This window comes from Eschrichtius robustus, chromosome 3, assembly GCF_028021215.1.
Source record: "Eschrichtius robustus isolate mEscRob2 chromosome 3, mEscRob2.pri, whole genome shotgun sequence".
NCBI lineage: Eukaryota > Metazoa > Chordata > Mammalia > Artiodactyla > Eschrichtiidae > Eschrichtius > Eschrichtius robustus.
Window position 1 is genome coordinate 73,724,116 of NC_090826.1, and position 12,258 is coordinate 73,736,373.

General features: G+C 32.0%; 1 protein-coding gene across 4 annotated transcripts in view; it reads right to left on the reverse strand.

Annotated features, from left to right (window-relative positions):
• Positions 1-397: 397 nt before the first annotated feature.
• Positions 398-12,258, reverse strand: part of TTLL7 (tubulin tyrosine ligase like 7) — a 98,639-nt gene continuing 86,778 nt past the window's right edge. For all 4 annotated transcript variants that reach the window (XM_068540180.1, XM_068540181.1, XM_068540182.1 and 1 more), the window contains one exon: positions 398-3,771. In XM_068540180.1, the coding sequence (XP_068396281.1) occupies positions 3,651-3,771 (121 nt within the window). In that variant the 3' untranslated portion in view covers positions 398-3,650. The remainder of the gene's footprint in view (positions 3,772-12,258) is intronic.

Consider the following 12,258-nt stretch of genomic DNA (forward strand, 5'->3'; position numbering starts at 1 on the left):
TCATCATCAAAATACTTTCAAAATTTTAATTTATTGGTAAGTAGCATTAGTGCAAAATATTTAGATAACTAATTCAGTTCTTGAAAGCTTTATTAAATTTCTCAATTTAAAGAGAAAAGAAATTTTCAAAAATCATCAGGTCACAGGAACACAACTAATTGTACTTACACTTTTTATTATTTAACCCTTAGAACCAAGTAAACTGAGACTCAAAATGTAAAACAGCATTACAGAACAGAAAAGGAAAGTATTTATTGTCACTCTTCTCAAGGTATTTGCTATTATATTCTAAAGAATATACGTTTAAGAAGGAATCAATGCTTTACAGAAAACTAGAAATAATAGAGTTTATGCAACTATCAATTTTTTGGTACTTTTGAAAATAAGTAATGTGGAAGTTTAGATTTAAAGAGAAGTTTTAAATGGAATGACTTTGTCATGCTAAAGAAGAAAGCATTTGGATTAATTTATATTAAAACGTGAAATTTAGAGTTAGATAACAAAATTCTATAATCATATACTTTCCAAATTAACAAAAGAATTAGAATGAAATCTTTTTCTTGATGTCTAGAAGCCACTATCATCTAGCTGTGTGTAAATGTTAGATGAGAAGAAGATCGGGGTTTTTTGCTTGAGTTTGGTTCATTTTAGTTCTGGGGGGAGGAATTAGTAGAAAAATTTTGTGTATTTAGACCTAATTCAGATATATGAAAAAATCTGTATAGATCTTTGCATCTGATAGAGGTTACCATTGGCATTTCCATATTTGATCCTGTTATAATTTCATTTTTACACATGCAACATGAAATAAAATTTGTTGCTAATAATCATAATATGAATCACAAATAGTTCCTTCAACAGAATACATAAAGCAAATGGTAATTATTACAATGCTGGGTTATTACAGTGAAAACGAATCTGCAATCTCATACAATGTTCATAGATGATAATTTAACATTAAAAGGTTACTTCTTGTACAATTCTGGAATCATTCCAAACATATACAGTTCTGGAAAGCATTAGTCACAGAATGAGCAGGGATATATTTTTTAATAACAGAATGAAAATATGCTTTCATCATAAGTAAACCAAAGTCCCTATCAAAATCTCTTGGTAAGATTGAATAGCTTCTGAGTTTTTCAGATAAAGTTATTTTCTCTCCTAGAAGAGAGAGAGTCAGACCCATACTATCACTTATACCGTTACATTTTAACCCTATGAATAAAAAACCTATAATAAAAACTAAGGAATATTTTATATCACTAAAATATTTCTATGGCCTCTAAAGACTTCCACGGTTTATTACTGTATCTTCTTTTCTTAGTTTCTCATTAGGGAATAAGCATTAACACAACCGTAGTCCACAGCATACCAGGTAGTATACATAAATAATGAGCACATGGCTTTTATTCACAACTTCATCATATCAGACTAGATCAGGATAAAGAGGCAAATGTGGGCAATAAAATTCTAGCACTCAAACAAAGGCAGACTTAGGTAGCTAGAGGAATGAAAATGAAATTTGCTCATCAGTAACTAACTGGGTAGTTTCATCCATTTAAATTTACTTTTTTTGTATTTATTTTTCCCCAGGGGGAGACATGTTGGACATTCTTTTTTTGTTTTAAATAAAATTTTCACTTTTATACAACTAAGAAAAGAACTTCCAAAGTACCCACTCTAGCAAATTAAGTCACCATTGTGATTTAAGCTAATGCAAGTGAGTGGCCAACAAAATGGGTTGATATCATATATCAGACACTTGAAATTGTGTCTCATTCATGAACAAATCATGAATTTCAATGAAAAATGACTAAAACTGCTCCATGAAAAGGCCTACTTGATGATCATTCTTATAATAATTTTGCTAATATCCCAATTTTTGCATTATTTATTCCAAAAAATTCTAAACATATTTAAGAATTCACAAAATGGCGTCATAAACACTCAGAGCTACACTGCAATTTCCTTCATCCTGACATCCTTAATCCTCTTTTCCCACAAAGACAATAACAAACTCTTCTTTGGGATGCAATTAGCAAGGAAAAGTATCCACTGGAATACGGATGGTAGGTAGTCATAAAGAATCAAGTAGCCATCAATAATTTAGGGGAGGACCTATTTTATCCTAATACAGCCTCAGGACATGGCTTTAAAAGCACAATATATCAACTTACAACTTTGGGTTGCCAGTTATCCAGCTTGTGAATTAAAGCAGGCCAGTTTGCCCCTCTCAGTTCTCCTTCTGCTTTGGGACCATTTCTCGATTTACTGGAAATAGCTTTCAGGATAGTAAAAGGAGGTAAAACACTCATGAATGTTGCAAATAATTACCATCTGTGAGAAAATAAAACTACTGGGAGAAGTTTAAATAAAATTCTAAAAGGTGAATATTGCAGTCTCTAAGGATATCCATGGTACTATTTATATTTTTATAGGAAACTGAAAGCTCACTCATTGTTTTTGAAACTGTAAGCAAAAAAAGGAAGTAAACTGCTATGAAACTTACACATAATAACTTTGGACAAGAAGAAAACTTCAAACTCTATTTTGATTTTTTTAGAATTCTCAAGGGCACGTCGATGACTAATAATATTTAGTAATCAGAATCTTCTATTTGCAATAATTTAGATTATTTTCTATGGTGCAATATGAAACTCTGTATTAGTCTTTGCAATGTAAGTTGGTCTCAGCATTGAGAGACTTATAAAATAAGTGTGACACATCATTCTGTAACACTGAAATAAGTTTAAATATCAGCTCTTTGAACAGAAGAAATTGTTTTTGACCATATGTACTCATCAGAGATATACTTTCCAAAAAAAAGTGAGTGGTAACAGTGGTAAGAGATACAAAAATCATATGGAACGATTTTGTCATTACCACCATTTTCTGTTCCCTTTATGTGACTCCCAATAAAAAGTAAAAATACAAGCTAGTAAGTTTTGTTTATTTTTAACCCACTGGATTGTCTTCCATTTTAGATCATAATATGACCTTACTAGATCCTTACTGAAAATTTACATTATCACTTTCACAAGTAGCTAAATTTCCACACTGAGGGACAAAAATCTTGGAGAATCTGGTTGGGATTTTTATAGTACTTTACAGTGTGCTATAGTAATGACAAACCTGTTTCATACTTAATCCTATTATCAAGCAACACCAGGCTTCTAATTTTTGTTTTCATTTTAAATAGCTACTATATATGAGAATTAATAAGGTAATTTACTATTAATGCTTTTTCAAGTCAAAAGACATATTACCTAGAAAATAATTTAAGACTGTAACGGGATCTTCAAGATCAATTCTGTTTTATATACTCTGCAGCAAAAATAACATTTCTAGTAGGAAGGTATTAATTATAAACCTAGCAAATTCTAGACATTCACATATTTGTGTAAACAATTTTAACATGGTTTATTACATTTCCAGAAAGGTTAAATCTTATATCCAGTTTCCTGCTAATTCTTCCTTCATATATTATAATAAATATATATGTTATTTGAGTGCATGTGTGAATATAGTTTCACACACATATATGTCATATATACATAAAACAGCACTTAATGGTCACTGTCTTTGCAATGTTAAGTTGGGAAAAATATGAATTGCTATTATGCATAACCCATGGCGATCTTCCCTCTGTTTCACAAATGGCCATACCGGGATGTAAACAAAACATTGGAGCGAGCCATTCCAGGTGAACTGTATTTCAAGTTGTAGGTTGGTGTTCTCATGAAGAATTGTGTACTTCCTGGTAGTAAATACCTAAAAATGATAGTTAAAAAATTAGACTTTACAAACTAATATTAACATCTTTCACTAAAATATTATGTGGTTAATAATTTGTACATCTTACATGAGAAATGATACTATAATAATGCAACCCACATAAAAAGACTTCTTCTCCTGAGCTGAGGAGGGGAGGCAGGGAGAGGGTCATAAAGCCTCACCCAAAGAGTTGAATACAGATGTAACATGTGATCTTAGTGTCCCGAGACATCCCATAAAGAGCCATGAACTCACATGCTAGGAGACTGTTTATATGACTCATGTTAATTTGGAATTCATCATTCACCTCTGTAAATAATGTGTGTAACCAAATAATTCTTAAAAACATGTGACATGAGAATTTGGCTAACCAATTAAAATAATTGTTTCAAGGATGTTGAAACCATTGATTATAATTTAATAAATATATCATTGATGTGTTATGACTATAGGTAATCTAAAAGAAAAAGTTAAAGATTAACATTCATAACTAGATTGTAAATTTTATATTCTTGGACTACTGGGTGCTTGTGATTACAGAAGACCAAAAACAATCATAATTACAGGTTGCATGCCACCTTTGTAGCCAAATATATTTCAGAATACATAAATTTTCCAGATTTTTGGACACTATAGTATATATATTATATATAATGTAACATCATCAGGGTCTTGGCGCAGCATCCTGTAAACAAATCATTAATATTTCTGTAGTGAAATAGAGAAATATTCACAATAAATTGGATAAAGACTGTAAACAACTTCGTGTCAATTCAGATGTGCCAACAAATGGGTTACTTTTATTTTATTTTTATTCGTTTGAGTTTTCAGAGCTTTGGGATTCAGTAATTGCAAGTAGGAGTGTGTGCCTGTATAATCTGTTTTCTCTGGAAAACCTCTGATTAGCATTAGGCCAGTCCAATCTATATGTCGAGAGAGAAATGATCAAGGAAATCCACATGAGCAAATGCAAATAAGCATCACTATTAAAAGCGTTAAGTCCTGGTAATGATGAGAGGGACATGCTAGAAAGTCAGGACAAAGATATCTATAAAAAATTCCAAGAGCAGAAGTAGCAACAGAAGGAGATTTACAATTAGTCTTGAAAAAAGAAACGAAGGTAGAGCATCAAGTCACTTATTTTCTTCACTTGACTTTAGCATCTTCCAGCCACAGTATCATACTTCCAAAGACACATGAAGAAATTGAAGGCCAAGGATTAGCTACCTATTCTATACGAAATAATGTTGGTAACTACTAACCTCTGTGTCAATGGGAAATTACATTTATAGTTGTGTTATATGAATTTTGTAGAAGAATATGAATTCATTATGATCAAACTGCATACAGCATTCAGATTAAAATGGCAGAATTCTCCATAATATTCATAAACATCATTTCATCATGAAGTATCTGGTAATATCCCCTAAATCTATTACTTAATATCACGAACTATAAATAATTGCTCAAATCATTAAGTTAATAGAGCAGTTAAATAATATACAACAAGCTAAATTAAATCAAAATTGCCCAATGGGTGATGAATAATGAAACAATTGATTTCTCACATCACAGATTATATAAATTATTTTCTTAATATCACTTAGGTAATTTATATGGATTACTTATTATGTCAAGAGCTAGTGGAGTCATGATGATTGATCTGATATCTTCTGCCAGGAAAAGGCTACCCTTCCTATCTAGGGCAAAGGTGCAAAAGAAACTAAAGCGTTTGTTTGGTCAAAAACCACTATTCCACATTAGTTGAGAGTTATTCTATCTTCTACTGAAAATACATTCTGATTTGATTGATAATTATTATAGTAAACAGTAACTTTTGCCGACTTTCTTTTGAAGAATTTCCAAGCAGTAGTTACTACTGACATTACAATAACATTCACATAGCCTTCTGAGCTAAAGATCTCCATTTTCACAGATGAAAAAATAAAAGTACAAAATCCAGGGTTACAGCTAACTTGTACTATTTTCTTTAACACTATTTTGTATTTTAAAAGTGTTTTTGTGTGCCAGGACCATTATAATTGATTTAAAAATATTAGTTGTTTCTAATGATTCTCTATGATATGTATTATTATCAGCTCCATTTTAAAGATGAAAACACCAGAGTGCGCAGGAGTTAAATGCCTTGCCCACAGGCACGTAGCTAGTAAGTGGCAGAGCCAGGATTCAAATCCATTTGGTCTCACTCAAGAACCAGTGCTCCCAGCAACTATACTATACTGTCATTTCTGTGTGAATCCCAATTTTAAAACTAAAGGATATAAGGATTATACTCATTTTTTTCATAAATATAACATGTAAAAAACCTAGAGAGTAGAAAAATATTATATATCCGCAAACCTAAACTTTTTAATAGAAGCAGAAAAGGCTAAAATAAAACTTTTTTAAAGACTTAGAAAGGAAAAGAAAGTCAGTGTGAACTAGAAAAAGCATATAAAATCACATGGGAAGAAACACTTTGCTTCCCTAAAGCAAGTGCTGTGGGATATTTTAAAGCATTACAGGGAAACACAATGGATTATTTGCCTTAATATCTCCATTAGTATCTCTTGGGAGATCCCACACTAGCTGAACATCAAAGATTATTTTTGAAATGTTCTTTGCAATGAAGTTAAATAATTTGATTTTTTTAGCAGGAAGAATCTCTAGAAAGTGGATCTGTAGACTGTATCTAAAGAGTTTGTGCTAAAGCACCAAAATATGTGAAGTTTCCAGCTTTATTTTTATTGTAGCTTACCCTCAAAGTACAAAAATAGCTAACTCGTAGCTAACTCATCCCAAGGAGAAACACCTCAGACTGCCCTATTTGCTTCACACACATACCCTTACTCCTCATCTCTGAGACTAGCTAGGCACATCTTCACATATCTATCATATAAATGTAAAACATGCATTTGTCTAATTCCTCCTTGAGATAGAATTGTTTGGTTTGTCATGTACCAACTTACTGCTGCCCATGGAGAATCTCTAGAACGTGAAGTATTTCGAGAGTGGTAAGTTAATTAGGCTTGAAAGAAGCTACACCCACCACTGAGATCTTCCTGGAGGAAGACCAGGACCCCCAATCCTCCTAGAATAAACTCAGCTTCCTCGTTTGGGGAACACAAGGTAAATAAAGTTCATCGCCATATCTGGGCTGTGTTCTTTTTAATTTTTTTAAATTGTGGTAGAATATATATAACATGAAGCTCCTTACCATTTTTAGGTATGCAGGTTCAGTGCATTAAATACATTCGCAATGGTTGTGTAACCATAACTATGATCTGGTTCCAGATCTTTTTCATCATCTCAAACAGAAACTCTGTACCATTAAACACTACATCCCCATTTCCTCCTCCTCCAGTCCCTGGTAGTCTCTATTCTGCTTTCTATCTCTATGAATTTGTCTGTTCTAGGTACCTCATATAAGTAGAATCATACTACATTTGTCCTTTTGTGTTTGGCTTATTTAACTTAGCATGTTTTCAAGGTTCACCCATGTTGTAGCATGTATCAGAACTTCATTCCTTTTTATATAGGCTGAATAATATTTTATATTTATAAATTTTATATAATATTATGTAACAGTATTATATTTATATTTATAATTTTATATAGGCTTAATAACATATGTATATACCACATTTTATTTATCCATTCATCTGTTGATGGACATTTGGGTGGTTGCCACCTTTTGACCTCTGTGAATAATGTTGCTAATAATAATGTGTACAAGTATTGGTTTCAGTCCTTGTTTTCAATTCTTTGGGGCATGTACATAGGAGTGGAATTGCTGGGTCATATGGTAATTCTATATTTAACTTTTTGAGGAACTGCCACTGTTTTCTACCGCAGTCACACCATTTTATATTCTGAACCAGTGCCAGCTTCTCAATGTCCTTACCAACACTTATTGTTTTGCATTTTAAATATAATAGCCAGCACATTGTATTGTGGTTTTAACTTTGATTTGGGGGGAAGCCCTAGTTTCAAGTCCCACCTCTTGTCATATGCTAGCAACGTGGATTTGGACGAGCCATTTAACCTCTTTGGGCCTCAGTTTTCTCACTGGTGAAAAGAGCCCAATAGTTTCTGCCATGCCTGTCTCACAGAGTATGGAACCAATTAAACAGTGCACATAGGTGGAATATTATTATTTATGTGTTATTAACATCAGCCTTATTAGCCACGCCATGCCTGTTTTAAGATAGATGTATCAAGCTATCTTAGCCTAAGATCAAAATGGTACCATGTATTTAACTTGATTTTTTAAACTTTTTAATCTTAAAATATAGCACACATTCAAAAAGTGCATAAAACATAAATGTCCAGTAAATGAATAGTATAAAGTGATTACTTATGTAACCGCTACCCAGGTTGAATGACTGAATATTGCTAGCACCCCAGAGCCCTGTATTACAGCACCCTCCCTCCCCATAAACTTACCCACTATCCAGACTTCAGTGGTAATTACTTCCTGTTTACCACCTAAGTACACATTCTGTAAACACTATAATTCAGTTTTCCCTGTTTTTTTATTTAAAAATAAATAGAATGAAGTATGTATGCCTTTGGATCTGGCATCTTTTGCTCAACTTTCTGTTTGAGACTCATCCATATTGCTATGTTGACATGCAGTTTGTTCATTTTTGATGCTGTATAACATTTCATTGAGTGGATATTACAAAAAATGTGTCCACTCTTCCAGAATAGACATTTGGGTTATTTCCCATTTTTAGCTATTATAAGTAAATGCTGCTATGAATAATTCTAATTATGTTCTTGATGCACATGGGCATACATTTCTGCTTAGAGTTACTGGGAATAGAAGAGCTGAGAAAATGGTAAACCTTAGTAGGTGATGCCAAACTTTTTTTAAAAGGTAACAATTTTCACTATCATCAGCAGTGCAAGAGAGTTCCCATTACTCTACATCCTGATCAACTCTTGGTCTGAAAGATGGGTTTCGCATTTCCCTGAATATGAGCTTAAACAGTTTTTCAAATATTTACGGTCTTTAAAAAAAACTCTTTTGTGAAGAGGCTCTTCAAGTATCTTCCCCATTTTTCCATAGTGTTCTTTTTTCTTCTTAGAAATCTGTAGGAGTTCTTATACAGTCTGTATAACAATCTTTGGTAGGTTATATGGGTTGCAAAACTATCTTCCATCTTGAGGCTTGCTTTTTCACCTTCTTAGTAGGGTCTTCTGATGAACATATGCTCCTAATTTTAATACAGTAAAATTTATCTTTTCATTTATGATCTGTACTTTTCAGCCTGATATTTTATAATCTTTGCATACCTCAAGTCATGAAAATATTCTCCTATATTATCTTCTCAAATCTTTGGTTTTGCCTTTCACATCTGTGTACTCAATTCTTTGGAAATGATTTTGTATATGGTGTAGGTAAAGGCAAGTTTCTTTTTTTATTATTATTTGGAAACCCAATTGCCCCAGAACCATTTGCTTAAACAAACTTTTTTCCCATTTGTTATAAGTTAAGTGTCCTTTTGTCATAAATCAAGTCCCTACATATGCCTGTATCTATTTATGGCCTTTCTGAATGGTTCCATTGGTCTATTTGTCTATCCTTTTGGCACTATTACACTGTCTTAAATTACTATAGCTTTATTATAATTCTTAGTACACTGTAGTTAATAAATTCTACTATTTTATTGTTCTAGTTCAAGAATGTCTTATCTATTGTTGACCCTTTGCTTTTCTGTATAAATGTTAGAACATGCTTTGGTCAAATTCTGCACCCTCCAAAAAAAAATTGTTGGAATTTATATGAGGATTACATTGAATTTATAGATGTGAAGAACTATTTGAGAAGAACTGACATATTCATATCGATTTCAATGATGAATAAGGTATAACTTTCCATCTTTTACATTTTCCTACTTAAAAGTCTTACACATTTTTGTTACACTTATTCCTAAGAATTAGTTATTCTTTGATGTTATTGAAAAACGATATTGTATCTAAAATGTCATATTCTAGCTGTTTGTTATTAATATAGAAAAAATACAATTGATTTTATCCCAACTTTGATTTCATCAAAATTGTTAAATTTACTTAATAATTTATCTGTAGATTTACTTAGATTCTGTGAACACAATCATATTCTATGAACACAATCATATCCATTAGTAATGAGTTTTAGTTCTTTCTCTCAAATCCAATGCCTTTTACTTCTTTGGCATGCTTCTTTGAACGAGCTAGGTCCAATACAATGGTAAATAGAAATGGTAATAACAGGCAATCTTGTCTTGTTTCTCATCTCAGAAGGAAAGCCTTCAACATTTCACCATTAAGTATATGATTGTAGGGTTTTTGTAGTTATCCTTTATTAGATTAAGGAATTTCCCTTTTGTTTCTAACTTGCTAAGCATTTTTTAAGCATGAATGTAATATACTGAATTCTAACAAGTGACTTATCCATATATTTTTAAATGATTTTTTGTTCTACTAAAATTACATTGATCACTTTTTAATGTTATTGTACCATTAAGTTGATGCAATAAACAAAAGTTAGTCATGATACATTATCCTATTTAAGGTTTCTGGGTTTGTTTTGCTAATATTTTATGTAAGCTTTTTCCATCTATGTACAGGAGTGAGACTAAACTGTCATTGTCCTTTGCCATAATGTCCTGGTCGGGTATCAAAGGTATGGTAGCCTCATAAAACAAGTTAGAGAACATTCCTTCCTTTTCTCTCTTCTCTGGGTGGGTTTAACTAGATAGAATTAGATAGTAATTCTCTCTTCTCTGGGTGGGTAGAATTAGATAGTAAAGACCTACGAATCTGGACTTGTCTTTGTGGGAGGGTTTTTAATTATTGATTCAATTTTTTCAATAATTAAGAGAACATCTTCTTCTCACTTTTGGTAATATGTGTTTTTCAAGGAATTTATTAACAATCTAAATTACCATATTTATCAGCATGAAATTATTCATATTTCTTATAAAATTTTCAATATTTATAATATCTGCAGTAACATCTCTATTTCTATTCTTGACATTAACTATGTTTGTCTTTTATATTTTGATCAGTCTCACCAGTTGCTTATCAATTTTATTAGCCTTTTAAAAAACCCACTTTTGCCATTTTGATCTTCTTTATTCCGTTTGCGTCATTATATTAATTTCTGCTCTCATTTTTATTATTTCCTTTTTCTGTATTCTTTGGGTTTACTTTAATATCATTCTGTCACCATTCAGGACGGTTGCTTAGATCATTTAATTTTTGCCTTACCCCTCCCTAATATGTTCATTTAAGTCTGTAAGTATCCCTATAATAATGATTTATGTACATACTGTGTTTTTATTTGTAATATTTTTGTTATCATTCAGTTAAAAATATTTTCTTACATTCATTATGATTTCTTCTTTGATTCATGGGTTATTTAAAGTGTATTTTTTATCTTTCCAAAGTATGGATTTTCTGGATATTTTGTTATTTTTAATAGCATGTGATGAGAAACAATACTCTGTGTGATTTCAATTTTTCGAACTATGTTTTATTATTCCACTATATAGTTGATTTTTATAACAGATTCAGATATGCTTCGTGTATTGTATTCTGAGGTCACTGAATTCACTATTATGTGACAGTTAAATCTGTTAATCATATTGTTAAAATAGTCTTTGTCTCTAATTTTTTGAGAAGTATATATTAAAATCTCCCTCAATGGTTGTAGATTTGTCTATTTTTCCCTGTAATTCTGTCAACTTTTGCTTTGCAAAACATCTGGGACATTGTCACTTGAAGGAATCTATGGTGTTTATCAAGGCCCCAATCTTTGACAGGCCCTGAACTCCTACGTTTTTCCCTTAGGCCCATGAGTCTGTCAAAAGCATTATTCAGTACTAACAAGTACTCACTAACAAGTACCTGGTTTTAACTCTGATGTCTTCAAGCAAATGTTTTGGTATTTTGTCCAGCTTTTCTTGTTGTCAGCAGAGGGAGGATTTGTCCAAATACCTAGTGCTTGCTCTATTACCAAAGGCAGAAGCCCTAACTCAGTGGTTTTTAAAAACTGTTTTTAGCCACGGAAATGAGCTTATATGGAAGCTCAGTACATGAAAGATAGAAATACAGAGATGCTGAGACTGAAAATTGTTTGGAGATCCCAAAGCTTTCCAAATAAGTCTGGTTACAGTGAAATATTGAGTTGGTCCCAAAGACTCTAGTATCTTGGAGATATGGGTATAGATATAGATATAGATATGTATATAGAGACAGAGATAGATATAGAGATAGAGAGAGAGAGAGATGATAGAGATAGAGATAGAGATAGAGATGACCATCTGGGTGTAAATATCAATTATATTTGCTTAGTTATGAGTCTACCTCTGAGAAATGGCTTCTCAGTTGGCATGCCTATTAAATTGTTATTTCTGCGAGACTGCAAGTTTGAAGGCCACTCTCTTCCATGTAACAGGGGACACATACACTTTTAAGCCTTTTAAGAAATAT